General features: G+C 44.5%; 1 protein-coding gene across 4 annotated transcripts in view; it reads left to right on the forward strand.

The window, feature by feature from the left end:
* ADAT1 (adenosine deaminase tRNA specific 1) overlaps positions 1-27,665 on the forward strand; it is a 62,906-nt gene that overhangs the window by 11,111 nt on the left and 24,130 nt on the right. For 2 of the 4 annotated variants that reach the window (XM_074969035.1, XM_074969034.1), the window contains exons 4-7: positions 8,483-8,537; positions 9,278-9,492; positions 21,727-22,357; positions 24,328-24,473. In XM_074969035.1, the coding sequence (XP_074825136.1) occupies positions 8,483-8,537; positions 9,278-9,492; positions 21,727-22,357; positions 24,328-24,473 (1,047 nt within the window). The remainder of the gene's footprint in view (positions 1-8,482; positions 8,538-9,277; positions 9,493-21,726; positions 22,358-24,327; positions 24,474-27,665) is intronic. The other 2 variants (XM_074969036.1, XM_074969037.1) reach the window with 2 other exon arrangements.

The raw sequence follows: 27,665 nt of genomic DNA on the forward strand, positions 1-27,665 counted from the left end.
CTCCCTAGGTAACGCATTCCAGTGTTTCACCACCCTCTTCGTGAAAAAGTTTTTCCTAATATCCAATCTAAACCTCCCCCATTGCAACTTGAGACCATTACTCCTCGTTCTGTCATTTGCTACCATTGAGAACAGTCTAGAGCCATCCTCTTTGGAACCCCCTTTCAGGTAGTTGAAAGCAGCTATCAAATCCCCCCTCATTCTTCTCTTCTGCAGACTAAACAATCCCAGCTCCCTCAGCCTCTCTTCATAAGTCATGTGCTCTAGACCCCTAATCATTTTTGTTGCCCTTCGCTGGACTCTCTGCAATTTATCCACATCCTTCTTATAGTGTGGGGCCCAAAACTGGACACAGTACTCCAGATGAGGCCTCACCAGTGTCGAATAGAGGGGAACGATCATGTCCCTCGATCTGCTCGCTATGCCCCTACTTATACATCCCAAAATGCCATTGGCCTTCTTGGCAACAAGGGCACACTGTTGACTCATATCCAGCTTCTCGTCCACTGTCACCCCTAGGTCCTTTTCCGCAGAACTGCTGCCTAGCCATTCGGTCCCTAGTCTGTAGCGGTGCATTGGATTCTTCCATCCTAAGTGCAGGACCCTGCACTTATCCTTATTGAACCTCATCAGATTTCTTTTGGCCCAATCCTCCAATTTGTCTAGGTCCTTCTGTATCCTATCCCTCCCCTCCAGCGTATCTACCACTCCTCCCAGTTTAGTATCATCTGCAAATTTGCTGAGAGTGCAATCCACACCATCCTCCAGATCATTTATGAAGATATTGAACAAAAGCGGCCCCAGGACCGACCCCTGGGGCACTCCACTTGACACCGGCTGCCAACTAGACATGGAGCCATTGATCACTACCCGTTGAGCCCGACAATCTAGCCAGCTTTCTACCCACCTTATAGTGCATTCATCTAGCCCATACTTCCTTAACTTGCTGAGAAGAATATTGTGGGAGACCGTGTCAAAAGCTTTGCTAAAGTCAAGAAACAATACATCCACTGCTTTCCCTTCATCCACAGAACCAGTAATCTCATCATAAAAGGCGATTAGATTAGTCAGGCATGACCTTCCCTTGGTGAATCCATGCTGACTGTTCCTGATCACTTTCCTCTCATGTAAGTGCTTCAGGATTGATTCTTTGAGGACCTGCTCCATGATTTTTCCAGGGACTGAGGTGAGGCTGACTGGCCTGTAGTTCCCAGGATCCTCCTTCTTCCCTTTTTTAAAGATTGGCACTACATTAGCCTTTTTCCAGTCATCCGGGACTTCCCCCGTTCGCCACGAGTTTTCAAAGATAATGGCCAAGGGCTCTGCAATCACAGCCGCCAATTCCTTCAGCACTCTCGGATGTAACTCGTCCGGCCCCATGGACTTGTGCACGTCCAGCTTTTCTAAATAGTCCCTAACCACCTCTATCTCCACAGAGGGCTGGCCATCTCTTCCCCATTCTGTGATGCCCAGCGCAGCAGTCTGGGAGCTGACCTTGTTAGTGAAAACAGAGGCAAAAAAAGCATTGAGTACGTTAGCTTTTTAATAAAATATAAACACCTGTAACTATTCCTTAGGTGGTCAGTAACACTGATGTCTATCAACATAGCTGTAATGGCAGGAACTTTTAAAAGTAACTATTCATACAAAATACGTTGCCACTTTTAACAAACATTCTTCCCAACCACTCACAGCAAAGAATCCTACATGCTGAACTTTATACCTCAGACTGCTCGTCTAGTCCATAAGGCCGTGCCCCGCCTCTTCCCACCCCTTCCCCAAAGTCCCCGCCCCAACTCTGCCCCCTCCCTGGCCCTATTCCAATGCCTTCCCCAAATCCCCGGCCTGGCCCCACCTCTTTCCCGCCTCTTCCCCTGAGTGTGCCACATCCCTGCTCCTCCCTCCTGGAAAGTCCTAAGCGCCGAAGTCCTAAGTCCCAAACAGCTGTGGAGTCAGTGCCTATGGTGGGCTGGGGCCGCGTATTTAAGACCTTTGGCTAAACCTTTCTGTGATTGAATTTTTGTCGACAAGAGTCATCATCCTCTGAATCAGACACACACAGTTCCTCCTGCACCAATTTATCAGAGGAAATTTTGCTTGCAACAGGCAAAACACATTCAAATTTAGTAAATATTTCAGTTCTCTTCAGTAAATATATCCCAGATCTATTAGCAGCCTTAGTATGTTAACAAGGGCTCATTATCAGATTTCAAAACATCACCAATTTTCATAATCGGACCTATTGACACTGAATGTTACCTTCTCTAACATTAATAGAGGAACATTCTAACTTCTATTTAGGTTGCTAATAGATGATCCAAGCAGCCTCTGCTGTTTTTAAAACCATCCTGAAGCATTAGCTCTGAGAAATCCTTCGCTTTTGTCTGGAATGCTGTGTTTCTTAGGGTATGTCTACAGTATGAAATTATTTTGAAATTATTCTATTTGAATTTTCAGAAGCGATTTTATACATTTGGTCTTCTGTGTCCCCACTAAAGCGTGTGAATTCGGTGGAGTGCGTCCACAGTACCGAGGCTAGCATTGAATGTCGGAGCGGTGCACTGTGGGTAGCTATGCCACAGTTCCCGCAGTCCACGCCACCCATTGGAATTCTGGGTTAAGCTCCCAGTGCATGATGGGGCAAAAACATTCTCGCAGGTGTTTCTGGGTGTGTGTTGTCAGTCGCTCCTCCCTTTGTGAAAGCTATGTCAGACAATCGTTTCGTGCCTTTTTGGCGTGCAGACGCCATATTGATTTCAGCAGACGGTGCACCGCTGCTCTCCTGCTACTATGAATCCACCTCGCATTTTCTCTCGTCTTCCTATGTAATCTCTAGTATCTACTCTTTCTCTTCCTCATTAAACGTTTCCGTTGCCAACTCTGCTCGGCCATCATGAACTGAGCAGCACAACTTCCACTGCCAACTCTGCTCTCCCACTCCTGCCAAGCTACTGAGCTTCTCCATGTTGTCTGTCCTGGTCTCCCGCCTCCGTGAAAGCTACAGAAGACAACCGTTTCCCGCCTTTTTCTGGCTATCGTGAACCGAACAGCACCTCTTCCGCTGCCACTCTGCTCTCCTACATTTCGCGCCTTTTTTCCAGGATTACCCGTGCAGGCGCCATAGCCATGGAGCCCACTCAGATCTCCGCTGCAGTTCTGACCAATGTAAATACCTCGCACGTTATCCAGCAGTATGTGCAGTACCTGCAAAACCGGCCGATGAAGCGACAACAGCGCGATTACTATACTGATGAGGACATGGACACAGATGTTCCTAAAAGCACGGCATGTGGTGATTGGGAGATCATGGTGGTGTTGGGCCAGCTTCATGCTGTGGAACGTCGATTCTGGGCCCAGAAAACAAGCACAGACTGGTGGGACCGCATAGTGTTGCAGGTATGGGATGATTCCCAGTGGCTGCGAAACTTTCATATGCGTAGGGCCACTTTCATGGAACTTTGTGACATAGAATCATAGAATATCAGGGTTGGAAGGGACCCCAGAAGGTCATCTAGTCCAACCCCCTGCTCGAAGCAGGACCAATTCCCAGTTAAATCATCCCAGCATGGGCTGGTTTTTTGTTTTTTGTTTTTTTTTAAAGAAGGGCAGTTAAGGATGTGACACACTCTGTATATAGGCTTCAGAGTAGCAGCCATGTTAGTCTGTATTCACAAAAAGAAAAGGAATACTTGTGGCACCTTAGAGGCTAACAAATTTATTTGAGCATAAGCTTCCGTGAGCTACAGCTCACTTCATCGGATGCACTCAGTGGAAAATACAGTGGGGAGATTTATATACATAAAGAACATGAAACAATGGGTGTTACCATACACATTTTAAGGAGAGTGATCACTTAAGATGGAATTTAGCCATATCTATCAACTTCATGAAAAAACTCGTACAGATACAGACAGACATCTTTCTTTCCAAATGCAAACGGATGGACATCATACCAAAAGGACTGAAGGTAAAAAATCCATTACAATCTACATACCACACAGACTATGCTGACAGCTTGTGCCACACACACTCAAAGAAACTGCAGAACCACCTGATCAACATCCTCTACAGCAAACAGGGAAAGATTAAGAATGAGCTCTCAAAACTGGATACTCTCATAAAAAACCAATCTTCCACACAAACTTCCTCGTGGCTGGACTTTACTAAAACTAGACAAGCCATTTACAACACACTCTTTGCTTCTCTACAAAAGAAAAAGGACACTAAACTACTACATGCCACAAGGGGCCACAACAGTGGTTCCCTTAACCCACCCAGCAATATTGTTAATCTATCCAACTATACTCTTAGCCCAGCAGAAGAATCTGTCCTATCTCGGAGCCTCTCCTTCTGCCCCTCCACCCCCACGGACATGATACAGTTCTGTAGTGACCTAGAATCCTGTTTTTGACGTCTCTGACTCAAGGAATATTTCCAACACACCTCTGAACAACATACTAATCCACAGAGACCTTCCTACCAAGACTACAAAAAGAAGGATTCTAGGTGGACTCCTCCTGAAGGTCGAAACAACAGACTGGACTTCTACATAGAGTGCTTCAGCTGACGTGCACAGGCTGAAATTTTGGAAAAACGGCATTACTTGCCCCATAACCTCAGTCGTGCAGAACACAATGCCATCCACAGCCTCAGGAACAACTCTGACATCATAATCAAAAAGGCTGACAAAGGAGGTGCTGTCGTCATCATGAATAGGTCAGAATATGAACAAGAGGCTGCTTGGCAGCTCTCCAACACCACTTTCTACAAGCCATTACCCTCTGATCCCACTGAGAGTTACCAAAAAAAACTACAGCATTTGCTCAAGAAACTCCCTGAAAAAGCACAAGATCAAATCCGCACAGACACACCCCTGGAACCCCGACCTGGGGTATTCTATCTGCTACCCAAGATCCATAAACTGGAAATCCTGGGCACCCCATCATCTCAGGCATTGGCACCCTGACAGCAGGATTGTCTGGCTATGTAGACTCACTCCTTAGGCCCTACGCTACCAGCACTCCCAGCTACCTTCGAGACACCACTGACTTCCTGAGGAAACTACAATCCATCGGTGATCTTCCTGATAACACCCTCTTGGCCACTATGGATGTAGAAGCCCTCTACACCAACATTCCACACAAAGATGGACTACAAGCCGTCAAGAACACTATCCCCGATAATGTCACGGCTAACCTGGTGGCTGAACTTTGTGACTTTGTCCTTACCCATAACTATTTTACATTTGGGGACAACGTATACCTTCAGATCAGCGGCACTGCTATGGGTACCCGCATGGCCCCACAGTATGCCAACATTTTTATGGCTGACTTAGAACAACACTTGCTCAGCTCTCGTCCCCTAATGCCCCTACTCTACTTCTGCTACATTGATGACATCTTCATCATCTGGACCCATGGAAAAGAAGCCCTTGAGGAATTCCACCATGATTTCAACAATTTCCATCCCACCATCAACCTCAGCCTGGACCAGTCCACAGAAGAGATCCACTTCCTGGACACTACGGTGCTAATAAGCGATGGTCACATAAACACCACCCTATACTGGAAACCTACTGACCGCTATTCCTACCTGCATGCCTCCAGCTTTCATCCAGACCACATCACATGATCCATTGTCTACAGCCAAGCTCTACGATACAATCACATTTGCCCCAACCCCTCAGACAGAGAAACACCTACAAGATCTCTATCAAGCATTCTTACAACTACAATACCCACCTGCTGAAGTGAAGAAAGAGATTGATAGAGCCAGAAGAGTACCCAGAAGTCACCTACTACAGGACAGGCCTAACAAAGAAAATAACTGAATGCCACTAGCCATCACCTTCAGCCCCCAACTAAAACCTCTCCAACGCATCATCAAGGATCTACAACTTATCCTGAAGGACGACCCATCACTTTCACAGATTTTGGGAGACAGGTCAGTCCTTGCTTACAGACAGCCCCCCAACCTGAAGCAAATACTCACCAGCAACCACACAACAGAACCACTAACCCAGGAACCTATCCTTGCAACAAAGCCCGTTGCCAACTGTGTCCACATATCTATTCAGGGGGACACCATCATAGGGCCTAATCACATATCAGCCACACTATCAGAGGCTCGTTCACCTGTACATCTACCAATGTGATATATGCCATCATGTGTCAGCAGTGCCCCTCTGCCATGTACGTTGGTCAGACTGGACAGTCTCTATGTAAAAGAATAAATGGACACAAATCAGACGTCAAGAATTATAACATTCAAAAACCAGTTGGAGAACACTTCAATCTCTCTGGTCACTGGATTACAGACCTAAAAGTGGCAAGACTTCAACAAAAAAAACTTCAAAAACAGACTCCAAGGAGAGACTGCTGAATTGGAATTAATTTGCAAACTGGATACAATTAACTTAGGCTTGAATAGAGACTGGGAGTGGATGGGTCATTACACAAAGTAAAACTATTTCCCCATGTTTATCCCCCCCCCCCCCCAACCTCCCACTGTTCCTCAGACGTCCTTGTCAACTGCTGGAAATGGCCCACCTTGATTATCACTACAAAAGGTCCGTCTCATTCTCCCCCCTCCCCCCGCTCTCCTGCTGGTAACAGCTCATCTTAAGTGATCACTCTGGTTACAGTGTGTATGGTAACACCCATTGTTTCATGTTCTCTATGTATATAAATCTCCCCACTGTATTTTCCACTGAATGCATCCAATGAAGTAAGCTGTAGCTCACGCTCAAATAAATTTGTTAGTCTCTAAGGTGCCACAAGTACTCCTTTTCTTTTTACTCTATATGTAGAGTGTGAATATAATGTAACTAAAATATGCTTCATGCAAAAGGTCTCTTGTAAGGTATCATTACAAAGCTCATAATCTTCTGAGTGGTCATCCTATCTGTATAAATGTATCACTCTTGTATCTGAAACTAGAAATATGAAGTATAACTCTGAGGGCCTATTGTAGTTATGCAAAGTGTGGGCCATTAATGGTGGTTTGGAATCTTGATGGCTCCCATCAACCAGGACAATTGACTGGATGGCTGTGTTTGCAGGCAGGCCTTCCTGTGAGTCAGGCTGGGAGGAATGAAGGCTTGGGTTCTCACAGGACATGTGATCATGTCACCTGAACTGGAATCTATCTTTAACCTGGTGCTTTTCCACTGAGAAGGATGGGTGGGAACCCAGGGGGACAAAGGAGTCCCTCCTTATGCAAAAGATATATAAGTGGGTGAACAGAACAAGGGAGGAAACCATCATGAGTAATCCCCTAGCTACCACCTGAGCTGGAACAAGGGCTGTACTAGGGGAAAGGATTGTGCCCAGACTAGGAAGGTGTTCAGCTTCAGTCTGTGAAAGAAACTTATTGAAACATCTCTAAGGGTGAGATTTTATCTGTATTCAGTTTTTATTACTGTACTAGACTTAGACTGGCGTGTTTTCTTTTATTTTGCTTGGTAATTCACTTTGTTCTGTCTGTTACTACTTGAAACCACTTAAATCCTACTTTCTGTATTTAATAAAATCACTTTTTACTTATTAATTAATCCAGAGTATGTATTAATACTTGGCTGGGGGGGGCAAACAGCTGTGCATCTCTCTATCAGTGTTATAGAGGGTGAACAATTTATGAGTTTACCCTGTATAAGCGTTATACATGGTAAAACCAATTTATTTAGGGTTTGGACCCCATTGAGAATTGGGCATCTGAGTGTTAGACAGGCACGCTTCTGTAAGCTGCTTTCAGTTAAGCCTACAGCTGTTGGGGGACGTGGTTCAGACCTGGGTCTGGGTTTGCAGCAGGCTAGCAGGTCTGGCTCAAACCAGGCAGGGCACTGAAGTCCTAAGCTGTCTGGGCAGGAAAGCAGGGGCAGAAGTAGTCTTGGCACATCAGGTGGCAGCTCCCAGGGGGTTTCTCTGATTCAACCCAGCACAAAGGAGATCAATGAACATACAGCTCTGCAATGCTAAATGCTTTGGGAAGTTCATTTCCAGTGGGCCCACATCCAGTGTGGTGAATAAATTATTTTTTTCCAGTGTGCACACCCATATACTCCCCATCACAGTTATACATGCCTGCTCTGAATGCTGTGGAATGAGATCATTAGAAGTCTCCCATTCAAGTACTGTCCCAGCCCTGCTTACCTTATAGGATCTGACTGGATCATAGCCCAAAGAGGTATGGCTTTAGGTGATGGTCCTCTGGGTTGGTAGTGTGCTGCAAGAGTCACTGCATCATGGTGCAAGAGTGTGACAGTAAGCATTTATGGTAAATGGGTTGTTTAAATATCTTAGGATAGCCTAGTTCAGACAACTGTACTAATACTAGTGTCAGACCCACGAAATGCTGGGGCAGGGCCGGCAGAGTGCACGCGTCTACCTCATGAGATGGTGCTCTACTTGTTGCATGTGACTTTTTCCTTCTGTCTGGTCTGCAGTAATGTTGAATTATTTAATTTTTTTGGATGCTGCTGCAGGGGATATTCTCAATGACAGTCATGCTGAAGTCGTTGCCAAGAGGAGTTTCCAGAGGTGAGACATTAAGCCCCTTGTGGTGTTATCTGTTCAGTGGTCGGTTTGGTCATATCCCCTTTTTTCAGGGTGTTTACGCTATTATAATGTAAATGCATGTGTCCTTCACCTGTAACATTTGGAACACAGATTTCCCCTCTCCAATGAGCTAAGCTGTGCAAGAAGAGAATGGGAGAGGCTAGCACCTCCCATGTTCCTTCCACAGGCAATATGTATCTGTCCTGTGCACAGGTCTGGTTTTTTTCCCTTTCTCTCCTGTCCTACACACCCAGGCTTCTTCCTGCCCCTTTGTATATACAGGCTTTGCAAAAATAACTCTTCTCATGGGGCTGAATCCAGGTCCTCTGGGCTCACTATGAAGCTTCTGATCAGACAGCAGGTGTCCTTGTGGAGTCTTTTGGATCATATCTGCCTATAGAAGGCTAACCAGCCATTTGACTCACTGTAGTGCACTTCAGTGTCAACTGGCTAGAGGTTAGTGGGTAGAGTCCTGCAAATCTGTAGATATCACGAACCATTTTTTGTGGATTGTGGATGGATGCAGATCCAAATTTTATATATTTAAAGCCCCGCAATCTACGGATATCCACAGATCGCTTAGGTGGATCATGGATTGGATGCGGATACAAATTTTGTATTAGTGCAGAGCTCAATTTGTGGGCCTTAATTTAATTATCTGTACTTCTTCCTCTGTCCTAAGATAAGTGAGTGATTCTCAGTAACGCTTTCTTGCCCTCTAGGTATCTCCTCCACCAGCTGTGGCTGGCAGCCTCACACCAACAGGGCAGCATCTTCAGCCCAGGGACTGAGAGTGGGAAATGGAAACTCAAACCACATATCACCTTTATTTTTTTCTGCAGCCATACCCCCTGTAAGTACATAAGAGCCAATCCCTCGCCCTCTCATCCCTGCCTGATGCATCTGAGCCAGCTACCCCAACCATGGCTGAGAGAGGGTGAGCCAGCCTCCATTCATATCAGTAACATATGCAGTGGATCAGCATTGGCTTGGCAAATTGGTGCGCTGCACTTTCTACCCTATTGGGTATATTGATGTGGGAAGGGAGCATATGTGTAAGCCAGTGCCCTGTTCAATACATACAAGTGCTTCAGTCTCTCCTGATTAGATAGAGATATGGGCTACCATTTTCTTGCCCCAAAACTAGCATCTGCCAGTGATCCTGTCATACGAAGCCTGTCATTTTTCCTGGTTGCTTTGATTTACCTGCCTACTCACCTCTCATAGGGAGCCCAAGTATGTTTATTATACTCTGTTGGCTAAAGATAATTATTTTATTCCCCAATCCCCAAAAAATCCAATAAATTAGTAGGATTTTTTAATAAAATGAAATCCAAAACCCACGCTGTATGACTCGCTTCACAGCAGATTTATTCCCCCGACATAAAAAGATGCAGTGTCCAAAATGACAGTGTTGCAATTCTATCAGCGAAACCCAAGAACATGAGTCCCCAATCTACTAAGTAGTTAGGCCTATTGATGTTTCATATGTGCCCTTAGATACAGATGTACTTTTGTCCCAGGTTTGCTTTTTCAACACTGACCCTAATACAAACGTTTCGCTAAAACATTCCAGATACGCTGAAACATGCTTGACTGAGAATGAACTGGCATAGTCAGAGTGCAGGCCTTCTAAAAAGTAGCAAACTGTGAATTTACATCAGTGATTTTCCACCAATTTGGTACAACAAACTGATACAATCTTCTTCACTAACATAGATTTGGGACAGGAATCTGGATCTTCAAATGTAAGTGTGGGAAGAGAAGAAAGAATACTCAGGGTCACTGTTGTCCTCTAAGCTGTGCGCGTATGCACACAGATCCTAAACCCCATGCACACAAAAATTTGCACAGAACCACAACAATTTGCACAGATGAAATTTTTTGCGCACACAGCCTGTCAAAAATTAGAGGGAACATTCCTCAGGGTTATGTTCTGTCGGCTGTGTATCAGCCCCTTTCTGTTCTAGGTGTGACCCGGAGTGCCTGTGGTAGCCCTCGCTGAAAATGCCAAGATCAGGGTAGACTGCAAAAAGGAGAACAGATTGTCCCAGAACTGGTGGTTAACATTGAAATTAGACTCACCAACCAGTCACAAACTGTGCTCCTGTTTTCCCCCACACTGGTTATCAAGAAGCTAAAAAGAAACCACACAACCTCCTTTATTGCATTCCAGTTCTCTGGCTCCCAATAACGTAGGTCCAGGACAGTGAGAAGTTATTTAAAAACTCTGTTTACTATACAAAATGTTCTTAGAATCATAGAATATCAGGGTTGGAAGGGACCTCAGGAGGTCATCTAGTCCAACCCCCTGCTCAAAGCAGGACCAATCCCCAACTAAATCATCCCAGCCAGGACTTTGTCAAGCCTGACCTTAAAAATATCTAAGGAAGGAGATTCCACAACCTCCCTAGGTAACTCATTCCAGTGTTTCACCACCCTCCTAGTGAAAAAGTTTTTCCTAATATCCAACCTAAACCTCCCCCACTGCAACTTGAGACCATTGCTCCTTGTTCTGTCATCAGCTACCACTGAGAACAGTCTAGATCCATCCTCTTTGGAACCCCCTTTCAGGTAGTTGAAAGCAGCTATCAAATCCCCCCTCATTCTTCTCTTCCGCAGACTAAACAATCCCAGTTCCCTCAGCCTCTCTTCATAAGTCATGTGTTCCAGTCCCCTAATCATTTCTGTTGCCCTCCGCTGGACTCTTTCCAGTTTCTCCACATCCTTCTTGTAGTGTGGGGCCCAAAACTGGACACACTACTCCAGATGAGGCCTCACCAATGTCGAATAGAGGGGAACGATCACGTCCCTCGATCTGCTGGCAATGCCCCTACATATACATCCCAAAATGCCATTGGCCTTTTTGGCAACAAGGGCACCCTGTTGACTCATATCCAGCTTCTCGTCCACTGTAACCCCTAGGTCCTTTTCCGCAGAACTGCTGCCTAGCCATTCGGTCCCTAGTCTGTAGCGGTGCATGGGATTCTTCCATCCTAAGTGCAGGACTCTGCCCTTGTCCTCGTTGAACCTCATCAGATTTCTTTTGGCCCAATCCTCTAATTTGTCTAGGTCCCTCTATATCCTATCCCTACCCTCCAGCGTATCTACCTCTCCTCCCAGTTTAGTGTCATCTGCAAACTTGCTGAGGGTGCAATCCACACCATCCTCCAGATCATTTATGAAGATATTGAACAAAACCGGCCCCAGGACCGACCCTTGGGGCACTCCACTTGGTACCAGCTGCCAACTAGACATGAAGCCATTGATCACTACCCGTTGAGCCCGACAATCTAGCCAGCTTTCTATCCACCTTATAGTCCATTCATCCAGCCCATACTTCTTTAACTTGCTGGCAAGAATACTGTGGGAGACCGTGTCAAAAGCTTTGCTAAAGTCAAGGAACAACACGTCCACTGCTTTCACCTCATCCACAGAGCCAGTTATCTCGTCATCGAAGGCAATTAGATTAGTCAGGCAGAACCTGCCCTTGGTGAATCCATGCTGACTGTTCCTGATCACTTTCCTCTCATGTAAGTGCTTCAGAATTGATTCCTTGAGGACCTGCTCCATGATTTTTCCAGGGACTGAGGTGAGGCTGACTGGCCTGTACTTCCCAGGATCCTCCTTCTTCCCTTTTTTAAAGATGGGCACTACATTAGCCTTTTTCTAGTCGTCCGGGACTCCCCCCGATCACCATGAGTTTTCAAAGATAATGGCCAATGGCTCTGCAATCACATCCGCCAACTCCTTTAGCACTCTCGGATGCAGTGCATCCGGCCCCATGGACTTGTGCTCGTCCAGCATTTCTAAATAGTCCCGAAACACTTCTTTCTCCACAGAGGGCTGGTCACCTCCTCCCTATGCTGTGCTGCCCAGTGCAGTAGTCTGGGAGCTGACCTTGTTCATGAAGACAAAGGCAAAAAAAGCACTGAGTACATTAGCTTTTTCCACATCCTCTATCATAGAATCATAGAATCATAGAATATCAGGGTTGGAAGGGACCCCAGAAGGTCATCTAGTCCAACCCCCTGCTCGAAGCAGGACCAATTCCCAGTTAAATCATCCCAGCCAGGGCTTTGTCAAGCCTGACCTTAAAAACCTCTAAGGAAGGAGATTCTACCACCTCCCTAGGTAACGCATTCCAGTGTTTCACCACCCTCTTAGTGAAAAAGTTTTTCCTAATATCCAATCTAAACCTCCCCCATTGCAACTTGAGACCATTACTCCTCGTTCTGTCATCTGCTACCATTGAGAACAGTCTAGAGCCATCCTCTTTGGAACCCCCTTTCAGGTAGTTGAAAGCAGCTATCAAATCCCCCCTCATTCTTCTCTTCTGCAGACTAAACAATCCCAGCTCCCTCAGCCTCTCTTCATAAGTCATGTGCTCTGGACCCCTAATCATTTTTGTTGCCCTTCGCTGGACTCTCTCCAATTTATCCACATCCTTCTTGTAGTGTGGGGCCCAAAACTGGACACAGTACTCCAGATGAGGCCTCACCAGTGTCGAATAGAGGGGAACGATCATATCCCTCGATCTGCTCGCTATGCCCCTACTTATACATCCCAAAATGCCATTGGCCTTCTTGGCAACAAGGGCACACTGTTGACTCATATCCAGCTTCTCGTCCACTGTCACCCCTAGGTCCTTTTCCGCAGAACGGCTGCCTAGCCATTCGGTCCCTAGTCTGTAGCGGTGCATTGGATTCTTCCATCCTAAGTGCAGGACCCTGCACTTATCCTTATTGAACCTCATCAGATTTCTTTTGGCCCAATCCTCCAATTTGTCTAGGTCCTTCTGTATCCTATCCCTCCCCTCCAGCGTATCTACCACTCCTCCCAGTTTAGTATCATCTGCAAATTTGCTGAGAGTGCAATCCACACCATCCTCCAGATCATTTATGAAGATATTGAACAAAAGCGGCCCCAGGACCGACCCCTGGGGCACTCCACTTGACACCGGCTGCCAACTAGACATGGAGCCATTGATCACTACCCGTTGAGCCCGACAATCTAGCCAGCTTTCTACCCACCTTATAGTGCATTCATCTAGCCCATACTTCCTTAACTTGCTGAGAAGAATATTGTGGGAGACCGTGTCAAAAGCTTTGCTAACGTCAAGAAACAGTACATCCACTGCTTTCCCTTCATCCACAGAACCAGTAATCTCATCATAAAAGGCGATTAGATTAGTCAGGCATGACCTTCCCTTGGTGAATCCATGCTGACTGTTCCTGATCACTTTCCTCTCATGTAAGTGCTTCAGGATTGATTCTTTGAGGACCTGCTCCATGATTTTTCCAGGGACTGAGGTGAGGCTGACTGGCCTGTAGTTCCCAGGATCCTCCTTCTTCCCTTTTTTAAAGATTGGCACTACATTAGCCTTTTTCCAGTCATCCGGGACTTCCCCCGTTCGCCACGAGTTTTCAAAGATAATGGCCAAGGGCTCTGCAATCACAGCCGCCAATTCCTTCAGCACACTCGGATGTAACTCGTCCGGCCCCATGGACTTGTGCACATCCAGCTTTTCTAAATAGTCCCTAACCACCTCTATCTCCACAGAGGGCTGGCCATCTCTTCCCCATTCTGTGATGCCCAGCGCAGCAGTCTGGGAGCTGACCTTGTTAGTGAAAACAGAGGCAAAAAAAGCATTGAGTACATTAGCTTTTTCCACATCCTCTGTCACTAGGTTGCCTCCCTCATTCAGTAAGGGGCCCACACTTTCCTTGGCTTTCTTCTTGTTGCCAACATACCTGAAGAAACCCTTCTTGTTACTCTTGACATCTCTTGCTAGCTGCAGCTCCAGGTGCGATTTGGCCCTCCTTATATCTTTCCTACATGCCCGAGCAATATTTTTATACTCTTCCCTGGTCATATGTCCAACCTTCCACTTCTTGTAAGCTTCTTTTTTATGTTTAAGATCCGCTAGGATTTCACCATTAAGCCAAGCTGGTCGCTTGCCATGTTTACTATTCTTTCGACTCATCGGGATGGTTTGTCCCTGTAACCTCAACAGGGATTCCTTGAAATACAGCCAGCTCTCCTGGACTCCCTTCCCCTTCATGTTAGTCCCCCAGGGGATCCTGGCCATCTGTTCCCTGAGGGAGTCGAAGTCTGCTTTCCTGAAGCTATCACTAGGTTGCCTCCCTCATTCAATAAGGGGCCCACACTTTCCTTGACTTTCTTCTTGTTGCTAACATACCTGAAGAAACCCTTCTTGTTACTCTTAACATCTCTTGCTAGCTGCAACTCCTGGTGTGCTTTGGCCTTCCTGGTTTCACTTCTGCATCCCCGAGCAATATTTTTATACTCATCCCTGGTCATTTGTCCAATCTTCCACTTCTTGTAAGCTTCTTTTTTGTGTTTAAGATTAGCAAGGATTTCACTGTTAAGCCTGCCATATTTACTGTTCTTTCTACACATCGGGATGGTTTGTCCCTGTAACCTCAGTAAGGATTCTTTAAAATACAGCCAGCTCTCCTGGACTCCTTTCCCCCTCATGTTATTCTCCCAAGGGATCTTGCCCATCAGTTCCCTGAGGGAGTCAAAGTCTGCTTTTCTGAAGTCCAGGGTCCGTATTCTGTTGCTCTCCTTTCTTCCCTGTGTCAGGATCCTGAACTCGACCATCTCATGATCACTGCCTCCCAGGTTTCCATCCACTTTTGCTTCCCCTACTAATTCTTCCTGGTTTGTGAGCAGCAGGTCAAGAAGAGCTCTGCCCCTTGTTGGTTCCTCCAGCACTTGCACCAGGAAGTTGTCCCCTACGGTTTCCAAAAACTTCCTGGATTGTCTGTGCACCGCTATATTGCTCTCCCAGCAGATATCAGGGTGATTGAAGTCTCCCATGAGAACCAGGGCCTGTGATCTAATAACTTCTGCAAGTTGCCGGAAGAAAACCTCGTCCACCTCATCCCCCTGGTCCGGTGGCCTATAGCAGACTCCCACCATGACATCACCCTTGTTGCTCACACTGCAGTTTCATACTTGAGCTCTGAGCAGTCATACTGCTCCCTTACATACAGTGCAACTCCCCCACCTTTTCTGCCCTGCCTGTCCTTCCTGAACAGTTTATATCCATCCATGACAGTGCTCCAGTCATGTGAGTTATCCCACCAAGTCTCTATTATTCCAATCATATCATAATTCCTTGACTGTGCCAGGACTTCCAGTTCTCCCTGCCTGTTTCCCAGGCTTCTTGCATTTGTGTATAGGCACTTGAGATAACTCGCTGATCGTCCCTCTTTCTCAGTATGAGGCAGGAGCCCTGCCCTCTCTCGCGCTCCTGCTCATGCTTCCTCCCGGTATCCCACTTCCCCACTTACCTCAGGGCTTTGGTCTCCTTCCCCTGGTGAACCTAGTTTAAAGCCCTCCTCACTAGGTTAGCCAGCCTGCTTGCAAAGATGCTCTTCCCTCTCTTCGTTAGTCTTCTGACCCCAAAGAGCTGGCCCCATTACCAGGTCAATATTAGCTTGGATCTTATCCAAAATACCATGCTGCCAGCCAATCCTTTAGTATCGAAAACTAAAGGTTTATTAGAAAAGAACAAGAAGAGTTGTTAAATGGTCAATCAGATACATATAGAAACTTCAAAGTCCATATACCAGGTTCTTAGCAGTGTTGGTGAGTTTGCTGGCTTGAAAGTCCCTCTGGAACATATCCACAGCTTGGATGGGTCATTCAGTCCTTTGTTCAGAGGTTCACTTTGTAGAAAAGTTGCTCCAGAGGTAAGAAGCAGGATTGAAGACAAAATGGAGATGATGCAGCTGCCCTTTATATTCCTTTTGACATTTGGCTTGTACTTCCTGTGTCCCAAACACAAGTTTCACAGCACATAGCATGGAAAAGCCTTAGGGCACGTCTACACTGGCAAAGTTACAGTGCCGCTCAGAGCGCGCTGCAGGGAAACTGCTGTTGTGTGTTCACACTGTCAGCTGCCTGCGCAATAGCGTGTTCACAGTTGTGGCACTTGCAGCAGTATTTGGAGTGGTGCACTCTGGACAGCTATCCCACAGAGCACACTCTTTCTCTTCAGCCGCTAAGACTTGTGGGAAGGCGGAAGGGGTCACGGGGAATCCTGGGTCCTGTTCCAATGACTTGTGATGTATTGCTTCACATCCCAGAAATCCCTGTGCTTCCGTCCACATTTGGTACCATCTTTTAACGGTTTGTGTACTGCGCACCCTGCCTCTTCAGGCTGCAGGAATGGATCCCGAACTGTTGACCAGGATGCTGCTTGCTCTGACTAACACATCACGAGTGGCAGTGGAGTTATTCCTTAAACTACAAAGGCAAGAGAAGTGCGACATTGTTCTTGCCATGCCTACTAGCTACGACATGAGAGTGCTTGTGGCATTCATGGAGGCGCTGACCATAGTGGAACGCTGCTTCTGGGCTCGGGAAACAAGCACTGAGTGGTGGGATCACATCATCATGCACGTCTGGGATGATGAGCAGTGGCTGCAGAACTTCTGGATGAGGAAAGCCACATTCATGGGACTGTGCAATGAGTTTGCCCCAGCCCTGCAGCACAGGGACACAAGAATGAGGGCTGGCCTGTTGGAGAAGCGTGTGGTGATTGCACTGTGGAAGTTGGCTACTCCAGACTGCTACCGATCAGTCAGTAACCAGTTCAGAATGGGAAAGTTGACGTTGGACTCATGTTGACGGAAGTGTGCAGGGCTATTAATCGCATCCTGCTCCAAAAGACCGTGACTTTGGGCAATGTGCATGACAAAGATGGCTTTGCACAAATGGGCTTCCCTAACTGCGGAGGGGCGATAGATGGCAAGCACATTCCAATTCTGGCACCAGACCACCTAGCCACGGAGTACATTAATCGGAAGGAGTATTTCTCAATGGTTCTCCAGGCGCGTGTGGATCACCATGTGCGTTTCACAGACATTAACGCAGTCCGGAAAGGTGGCCTGTTCAAAAAGCTGCAAGCAGGGACTTTCTTCCCAGACCGGAAGATCATCATAGGGGAAGTCAAAATACCCACTGTGATCCTGGGAGACCCCGCTTACTCCTTAATGCCATGGCTTATGAAGCCATACACGGGGCAACTGTTTAACAGGCTGAGCAAGTGCAGAATGACTGTTGAGTGTGCTTTTAGCCATTTAAAAGCGCACTGGTGCTGCCTCTATGGGAAGCTGGACCTGGCCCATAACAGTATTCCTATGCTTATAGCCGTATGCTGTATGCTCCATAATATTTGTGAAGGGAAGGGTGAAAGCTTCGCTCAGGGCTGGACCGCAGAGGCTCAGCGCCTGGAGGTTGAGTTTGAACTGCCAGAGACCAGGGCTATTAGAGGGGGCACAGCGCAGGGACATAAGGATCAGGGATGCCTTGAGGAAGCAATTTGAAGCTGAAAGCCACTAATATTTGCTGCTATGCTTGGGATTGCAGTGCTTGTAATGCTAGGAGGTGATTGGTGCACATGATGCAATAAGGGGGTTTAACATAATTGTATGTTGCTTTGCAGAGCTCGTTTTGCTTTCAGTTAATAGAATAAAAGATTGCTTTAAAACCTACACAATTCTTTTATTAAAAGACAACAACCAGAGGAGAGAGTCCAAATGAAAAAAGATGTCAGCAGGGATGGGGATGGGGGAAGGGGAAGGGGAAGGTCCCAGGAGGAGGGAGGGGTCCCAGGATGGCTAAAGATTTGTGTATGTCCAGGGATCATATCCAGCCTTCTCTTCTGGAGTACAGTGCAGTGGGTACTGTACTTCAGCAGGGCCAAACTGCAGAGGGATGGGTGTGGGTAGTGGGAGTCCACAGTGCTGGACTGTGAGGAGGAAGGAGTGGAATGCTGCTGGTAGAGACTGGAGCCAGGAGGTTGATAAGAGTGTGTTGGCAGTGTCTGTGGGGCGCATGGGAAAGAATTTTGTGACAGCAGCTGCAGGGGAGGGTGGGTGCATAGCTGCTCAGTTTGAAGAACTAGTATTGCCTGGAGCATGTCTTCTTGGCACTCAATAACATTTAAGAGCCGCTCTGTGGCTTCTTTCTGGCATGCTGTGTTCTCCTTTCAGTCCCTCTTCTCACTGTCCCGCCACTCCTTCAATTCCTGTTTTTCGGCAGCAGAGTACATCATAACCTCACACAGAAAGTCCTCCTTAGTTCTTCTTGGCCGCTTTCTAATTCTGTACAGCCATTCTGCCGCCAATAACAGAGGGAAGCTGGGCTCCGAAGGTCATCTCTGTGAAGTTTAAATGCAACAGTTTAAAGAAGCAGTATTGTTTGCAACACACACAACACTGATTGAGTGCTTTAAAACACAGCCAGTACTCACACACCTATCACTAACTTGCTGACTCCAGGCAAGGACACATGAGCCACCCCAGTGGGAGCTGTGGGGGTGGCGCTTGGGGGAGGGGCAGCATGTGGAGCCCCCTGGCTGCCCTTACACATAGGAGCTGAAGGGGAGATATGCCGCTGCTTCTGGGAGCCACAGCACACGCAGAGTGGGGCAAGCCCCCAACCCCGCTTTGCAGCGGGAGCTCGAGGGCCGGATTAAAATGTCTGAAGGGCTGGATGTGGCCCGCGGGCCGTAGTTTGCCCATCCTTGGCTAGGTGGTGCTGATGCCAATCTATCTGGGGTGTCACCCAGAAACACAGCACAAGTTTGGAAATACAGATGTACCATACATATTTATAACACAATACAAAGGTGTAAAAATATATAAATAAGATTATCATACTTGGCAAATCATAACATTTTTACTGACGCCTTACACGGCATATCTGGCACAATTCATTGCAATTTTATAACATTGATGATAATATTATCAGTGTTTCCATATCCCGTACAGTGTCACACTAGGCTCAACCCTGAACTTTGTATTTGGGATCAGTCATTTTAGCTAAGCAGTAGAAAGGTTCTATCACTCCTCATGGGAGTTTTTCATTATTATTATTTATTATTATTTTATTTTATTTTGTCCTTGTGTGGTTCCATTTCTTTGTAAATTAGATCAAGTCAGATTTCCACTGAGACTGCAACAATACTGTCATCAGTCTGCAATCTGTCAAGACTCTCCAATAACTCCTTCATTTATTTTTGTAATTGAATGTTATTGTTTTGATCTGTCTCTGCTCTGTTCAGTGCAAATTGCAACATTCTCATGGTAGCTGGAAGCAAATGGAAACACACAATCTTCCTGAGAGTTCTAGCATGTATCATTGCAAAATTGGGGTGTGTCAGTCATAATTTTTTAATCAACTAATCATGCCACTGATGTAACTGCTTTCTCCATATGGTTTAAATAGTTGCTGAACACTCATGTGCCAGACGTATGAGATGATCAAAGCTGAGAATTTTTCTAATCTTTTCCATTTTAGTTTCTTCTAAGGAAATGGCGAAGATCTCCTTGTCATTCTTTTCACTGCATTTTTGGGTGGTATTTTCAGCAACTTGGACACAGTGTTTTGCAAGGGTGGTGGGATTCAGATATAAGATCATTAGCATTAAGCAGGAATGCAGTTTCCCCTATATAGATGTGTACACACATCATATCATTTCTCATGCTTGACAAGTCATCTAGCATTAAGTATTTATCTTGATTCCTGTGGGAATTGACATTTAATTTTTCCTCTGTTTCTTCATTTACAACCTCTATTAGTGTACATGCGAGTTTAAATCTGTCTGGAGGAGACTATCCAGGGCACAATGCTTTATTTCTTTCTTTTTTATGGCGTGTTTTGTGCTACACTGAAGGTGATATTGTTAGCATAAAAAAGAGAGTTGCAACTTTCTTACTGAATTTGAATTTAAATCTTGGTCTTTCCGTTGTTTCAGTTTAATAATTCTGACTGAACTTTACTATTTGAGTGCCAAACTAACAGAAACTGATGTTGAAGAGTTGATGGAAAGCCTAGAACCAGAGACCTTAAATTATCATCATGGCTACGTTTCGAGGATGGCAGTGGCATACTCATAACTGTTCTGTGCTTCTGCTTAATTAGACAGTCTTATTCAATGGCACATTTGATCTTGAAATACATGGACAAAAATGGATTGTCTACGCTTCTGAGATGAGTACACCTTTTCTCTTTTGATATTTAACCCTTGATACTAATATTTTATTGTAGAATTCATGTTTTCATTACTTCAGTCACTTGCTTCCTGTCACTTCAACTTCAAGCATACTGAATCAGATAAATGCTGATGTTAATCACTGATTGCTAATCACTCGTTTGCCATATTGATTGGTAGCTTTCACATTTCTACACTTAGAATAAGAAATAACCACCTAGTGGACTGAATCTTGTGAAGACTTAAAAAAAAAAAAAATACGATGAGCTACTTAGTTAAATATAGTCATCTTATCAGCTGTCCTGCCCACCTTCCAGAAATTTCTATATTCTATCAAATAAACACCCAAACAGCTCACAATTCCATCTGTTCCCCTCTTTTCAAACATGGTAGTTGATTCTAGCCATGTCCTTGCCACAAATGACTCTACCTGTTCCTCTTTCCTTTCCAGAGTTCTAGATTGCTCAGTAAGAAAGTTATATTTTCATCATTGGTGTCATAGGAAACTCTTTTTTCATTACTTCAGCTAACTTCTTAGAGTAGTTAGTTTTAGGGTTAGATTTTCAAAAGCTTTGTCCCAATTCTTTCCAACCTTTGTGTTTTGTTTCTTGGAACGTTAATCTTCTTGTAAGGGGACTGTAATCCTCATTTTCTGGTTGGTCGACAGTTGAGTTTTGGGAATTGAAAATCTCCCATTGTGGAAGAGTACAAGAAGCACAGGGCAATAGTGAGCATCTGCAATCTTTACTTCAGGTTAAGAAAGTTTTTTGCATGTGAATTAATGGAACAGTGAAAGTACCCACTGACTGAACACATATGGAACCTGAATTTAGTTCTTACCTTGTGAAACAGAGTTGGTTCCTTCAGGATAGGCATGAAGTCCATTGCTGGAGGCGTGTGAGGGCTCCTTGAATTAAATGTAAACCATGTCTGAATTCTCATTCAAGTCTAACTAAAGTACAGTACAGTGTCATTTGAAGAGCTTATTCTCCCTGGTACTTCAGATACATTTTTTTTAGTTCAAATCTTTAAAAACGCATGGTGGTTGCCCTATCTATGAAGGGGTCTGCATTAAATGGCAAGGACAAACAGAAATCTCTTTCCAGGCCAGTGCTAATGTAACTTTCTTTCTTCTAGGTGGGGATGCCTCCATTATTCCAATGACCAAACCAGAGGACCAGCCTTGTGAGCTGGTTAGTAGAAAAGATCCAAGAAGGCATTCAGCCGAGTGCAGTGGCAACCATGATCCTGTGGGTCCAGAAAATAAAAGGAAAACAGAGGAAACTGCAAGTGATCATGTGATCAAGAGAATGAAAACTGTCATCAGTGATTCTACATGTGAGGTCACTGAAAGAATAGCTGCTCAGTATGTTCCTGGCAATCAACAAAACGTACAAGACACAGATCCCAGCTGCTCTGAATTTATTACAGATGGACACTCCTTAACGTGTGCTAAGGAGACTGGACTAATAGGAGCCAAAGTGATGGATGTTTATAGAACTGGAGCAAAGTGTGTGCTGGGAGAGAGGGATGATGCTCGGAGACCTGGGGTAGAATATCATCATGTTGGGTTACTACGAGTGAAGCCAGGCCGTGGAGACAGGACCTGCTCCATGTCCTGCAGTGATAAACTAGCTCGCTGGAATGTACTGGGCTGTCAAGGAGCCCTCTTGATGCATTTCCTACAGCACCCGGTGTATCTCTCAGCAGTTGTAGTGGGGAAATGCCCATATAGCCAAGAAGTCATGCAGAGAGCAGTTATTGAAAGGTACATGACCCATAGAAGACCAGGAAGAGTGTACCAAGACTGAGTCATGGAGAGCATGAGCATGAGCATTAGAAAGTTTGCAGTGCTCAGTCAGACAATCAGCAGAGAGATCAAAGTGATAAAGCAGCCATGTGTGGCTTAGAGGGAAGGTGACTGCTCCTGGTGAATCAATAATAAGAATTTGGTGGTCTCCAGGAAACACTTCTCGGGTTTCTAACTCTTGCTGTTCTTAATCCTTTGATCTACTCCTAATCCCCCTATCATCATGCAGTCCTTCAAGAAAATAACCTCCTTTTCTCTTCGATCCCTGCTCTCTCTCCCCCCTCACTTCCTTTTCACATTATGGCAATCACAAGAATGGTTCCTTTTCTTCTGATATTGCTCCCAGTACTCTCAAATCTGTCGCTTTGGCCCCTTCTTAAAGGGGACCTACTGAGATTGATATTGGGTTTGCACTTTTTTTTTTTTATGAGGTACAGAGAAGGGCCTGCAAGAATTTTATCAAAATAAAGTTGGTTTTTTTCCTACTTGCTTTTTACATTTGAAATTCAGGACTTGTCTACCCAGGAAGATTCGCTGGTGACTGTAGATCCAGTGACATTGTGTCACACATGACAGTGCTGCAGCTGAGAGGGAAAGATTTTTAGTTAGACTGTTTAAAACTGTTTAAGATGTTTTTGTTAATACCTTTTAAAATCTTAAGACCATTGAACATTTAGGGTTTTTGTTTGGTTCAAAACCTATCCAGCTTCCCTTCAGTTAAGCTGTCAGAGCACATGATACATACTTGAGCCTCCACCGTGGCTCTCCAGCAAAACCAGGGAGGGCCAAATTTAGATATATCAATTTTCCTTTTAAAACATAGAGGATAACAATATACTACTGCTATCAGTTACTCCTTTAATTTAACTGGCAGAGGTCTGTGCGGTGGATTTAAATGTCCTGAGTTCAGAATCTGATGATTGCCCATGCAGGGATCAGTATGATTCTATACGATAAAATTTCTGTTTCTTCAGTTTTCTTTTTACAAACTCTAGGAAATTTCATTAAAAAAATACATTAAGACCATTAAGCTCTCAAAAGTTCGGAAATGCGAAAATTAAGGTTGGCCATGCTACCTTAATTTTGCCTTTTTGTGCAGCGGCATTCTGATACGGTCTTAGATGATCACATTTTATGTGGGAGCCTCTACATTTATTTATTGACAACATTTGCAGAATTTTAAAATATTGTGTGCAGAATTTTTTAATTTTTTTTTTGGCATGGAATTCCCTCAGGAATAATATAATGTACTACAGTTTTTGCTTACAATCTTAGATACATAGTATGTGCATCTTCTGGTACTGTGTTCCAGTCTGTGTATGCCAGACAGTCCAGGAAAATAATTTTAGTTACAAAATGCACGATGAATGAGTCATGGAATCTGGTGGAGACCTTTCCTCACTCGCTCTGTACCTTACAACATAAGAGATGTTTAAAATAAGGAATATGATTTGTCCTTTTCTTAATTTAATTACATTACTCCTGGTTTTATTCTGGGGATATGTGATACGGCTCCTAACAAGGAAGTTGTTTGTATTAGATTGTGGAATAGTCTGTCAACGTAAGTGGTGGATGCCTAGTCTCCAAGGATAGCTAACTGATGCAAATTGTGCATATTTAAACTTTTTAACTCTTGCTTATTTGATTTACCTTAAGTTGTCTACATTAGGTGTTTGCACCAATATAATTAGATCTCTCTTCAAATGAAATTGGTATAGATAAGGCTTTACTAAGCTATTTGGTTTTTCAATGTCATGAGGCACAGAGTTCCACAGATCAAACAAAAGTTGCTTGGTAAAGTATTTCCTTGTATCTGTTCTGACTTCGTAGCATTTCAGTTTCATGAAGTGGAGGTTGCAGGGTTGTACCTGGGAGTCTGTTGAAGGATCAGACTTTCAGTGACTTGCATTTCTCTATATCTACTGTAGGTGTCAGCACATCTCATTTTTACCAGATGGTTTCCATGTTCAGGAGGTGAAAATGTTGCAGTCAAATCTTCAGTTTAAACATAGCCGCCATGCAATTCAGACAGCTCACGCTAATGGCAAAGCAAAGCTTGTTCCTTGTGGAGCAGGTGAGTGACTTGGACCAATTCCTTAAATACCTACAAAGACGAAAGAGTAAATGGCATGACTTTGGTACATTTTTCTTGTAGCATTATCTCTTTAGGGTTTTATGTAGCAAGAGACCGCTTTTATTCCAAGACTTCATCATCATTAGTAATTAAGATTAATATTAAATTATTAATACAGCTCCTGAAGTGTGCTGAAGACACTTCACAGAATGTGTAAAAGACTTGGTCAATGCCCTGAGGAATTTACAATCTGAATATAGACAATGGATAATAAGTGAAGGCAGATAGGAAGGTAATGAAAGCACAAGGGTTACATCAATAAGACTATGTCCTTGTTTCAGTTAGTTATGCATTCTCATTGGTGTAGGAATGCAGGAGTTGCCATACTGGATCAGACCCACACCAGCTAGAGATTCCTATATATAGTGAGAGAATACAAAATAGTATGATGTAAAAGTTTAATTGGTATGAGTCTGGGATGTATGCCTTATTTATCAGTGGCAGTGAGTGAGTTAAGCAGGTCATTGCATGGTTTCACAGTTTATTCTCATGGCTTTGCAAAGTATTACATGGATGTCACCACCACATGTGTAATATGCAGTTTCTCTGCATCTATGGGATACACAGGTACCATCTGCTACTGTGTACTTCTCTGGCTTAGCTGAAAACTGACTTGGAATGTTTAATGGAGATGTGCCTAGGAATACTGACACATGAATGGAAAACTGGAGGAAGGATTGTACACAAAATAGTAGTCATGTCACAGGTTGGATGGGTGCTTAATTTAAGCAGGTCCAGGTGCTCCCAGTGTGGCCAGTTCATAGATTCATAGATATTAAGGTCAGAAGGGACCATTATGATCATCTAGTCTGACCTCCTGTACAACGCAGGCCACAGAATCTCACCCACCCACTCCTGCAATAAACCTCTCACCTATGTCTGAGCTATTGAAGTCCTCAAACCATGGTTTAAAGACTCCAAGGAGCAGAGAATCCTCCAACAAGTGACCCGTGCCCCATGCTACAGAGGAAGGCGAAAAACCTCCAGGGCCTCTTCCAATCTGCCCTGGAGGAAAATTCCTTCCCGACCCCAGATATGGCGATCAGCTGAACCCTGAGCATATGGGCAAGATTCACCAGCCAGATACCCAGGAAAGAATTCTCTGTAGTAACTCAGGTCCCACCCCATCTAACATCCCATCAAGGCCATTGGGCCTATTTACCATGAATATTTAAAGATCAATTAATTGCCAAAATCATGTTATCCCATCATACCATCTCCTCCATAAACTTATCGAGTTTAATCTTGAAGCCAGATAGGTCTTTTGCCCCCACTGCTTCCCTTGGAAGGCTATTCCAAAACTTCACTCTGATGGTTAGAAACCTTCATCTAATTTCAAGTCTAAGCTTCCTGATGACCAGTTTATATCCATTTGTTCTTGTGTCCACATTGGTACTGAGCTTAAATAATTCCTCTCCCTCTCCAGTATTTATCCCTCTGATATTTACAGAGAGCAATCATATCTCCCCTCAACCTTCTTTTGGTTAGGCTAAACAAGCCAAGCTCCTTGAGTCTCTTTTCATGACAGGTTTTCCATTCCTCGGATCATCCTAGTAGCCCTTCTCTGTACCTGTTCCAGTTTGAATTCATCCTTCTTAAACATGGGAGACCAGAACTGCACACAGTATTCCAGATGGGGTCTCACCAGTACCTTGTATAATGGTACTAAAACCTCCTTATCTCTACTGGAAATACCTCGCCTGATGCATCCCAAGACCACATTAGCTTTTTTCACAGCCATGTCATATTGGCAGCTTATAGTCATCCTGTGATCAACCAATACTCCAAGGTCTTCTCCTCCTCCGTTACGTCTAATTGATGTGTCCCCAGCTTATAACTAAAATGCTTGTTATTAATCCCTAAATGCATGACCTTACACTTCTCACTATTAAATTTCATCCTATTACTATTACTCCAGTTTACAAGGTCATCCAGATCTTCCTGTATGATATCCCGGTCTCTCTCTAAATCGGCAATACCTCCCAGCTTTGTGTCATCCGCAAACTTTATTAGCACACTCCTACTTTTTGTGCCAAGGTCAGTAATAAAAAGATTAAATAAGATTGGTCCCAAAACTGATCCCTGAGGAACTCCACTGGTAACCACCCTCCAGCCTGACAGTTCACCTTTCAGTATGACCCGTTGTAGTCTCCCTGTTAACCAATTCCTTATCCACCTTTCAATTTTCCTATTGATCCCCATCTTATCCAATTTAACTAATAATTCCCCATGTGGCACGGTATCAAACGCCTTACTGAAATCTAGGTAAATTAGATCCACTGCGTTTCCTTTGTCTAAAAAATCTGTTACTTTCTCAAAGAAGGAGATCAGGTTGGTTTGGCACGATCTACCTTTTGTAAAACCATGTTGTATTTTGTCCCATTTACCATTGACCTCAATGTCCTTAACTACTTTCTCCTTCAAAATTTTTTCCAAGACCTTGCATACTACAGATGTCAAACTAACAGGCCTGTAGTTACCCGGATCACTTTTTTTTCCTTTCTTAAAAATAGGAACTATGTTAGCAATTCTCCAATTGTACAGTACAATCCCTGAGTTTACAGATTCATTAAAAATTCTTGCTAATGGGCTTGCAATTTCATGTGCCAATTCCTTTAGTATTCTTGGATGAAGATTATCTGGGCCCCCCAATTTAGTCCCATTAAGCTATTCGAGTTTCGCTTCTACCTCAGATATTGTAATATCTACCTCCATATCCTCATTTCCATTTGTCATGCTACCATTATCCCCAAGATCCTCATTAGCCTTATTAAAGACCTGAGGCAAAGTATTTGTTTAGCTATTGGGCCATGCCTAGATTATCCTTAACCTTCACTCCATCCTCAGTGTTTAGCAGTCCCACTTCTTCCTTCTTTGTTTTCTTCTTATTTATATGGCTATCGAACCTTTTACTATTGGTTTTAATTCCCTTTGCAAGGTCCAACTCTACTTGACTTTTAGCCTGTCTCACTTTATCCCTACATGTTCTGACCTCAATAAGGTAGCTTTCCTTGCTGATCCCTCCCTTCTTCCACTCCCTGTATGCTTTCTGTTTTTTCTTAATCTCCTCTCTGAGATGCTTGCTCATCCAGCTTGGTCTACAACTCCTACCTATGAATTTTTTCCCCTTTC

This window comes from Natator depressus, chromosome 12 (assembly GCF_965152275.1).
Source record: "Natator depressus isolate rNatDep1 chromosome 12, rNatDep2.hap1, whole genome shotgun sequence".
NCBI classification, from domain to species: domain Eukaryota; kingdom Metazoa; phylum Chordata; order Testudines; family Cheloniidae; genus Natator; species Natator depressus.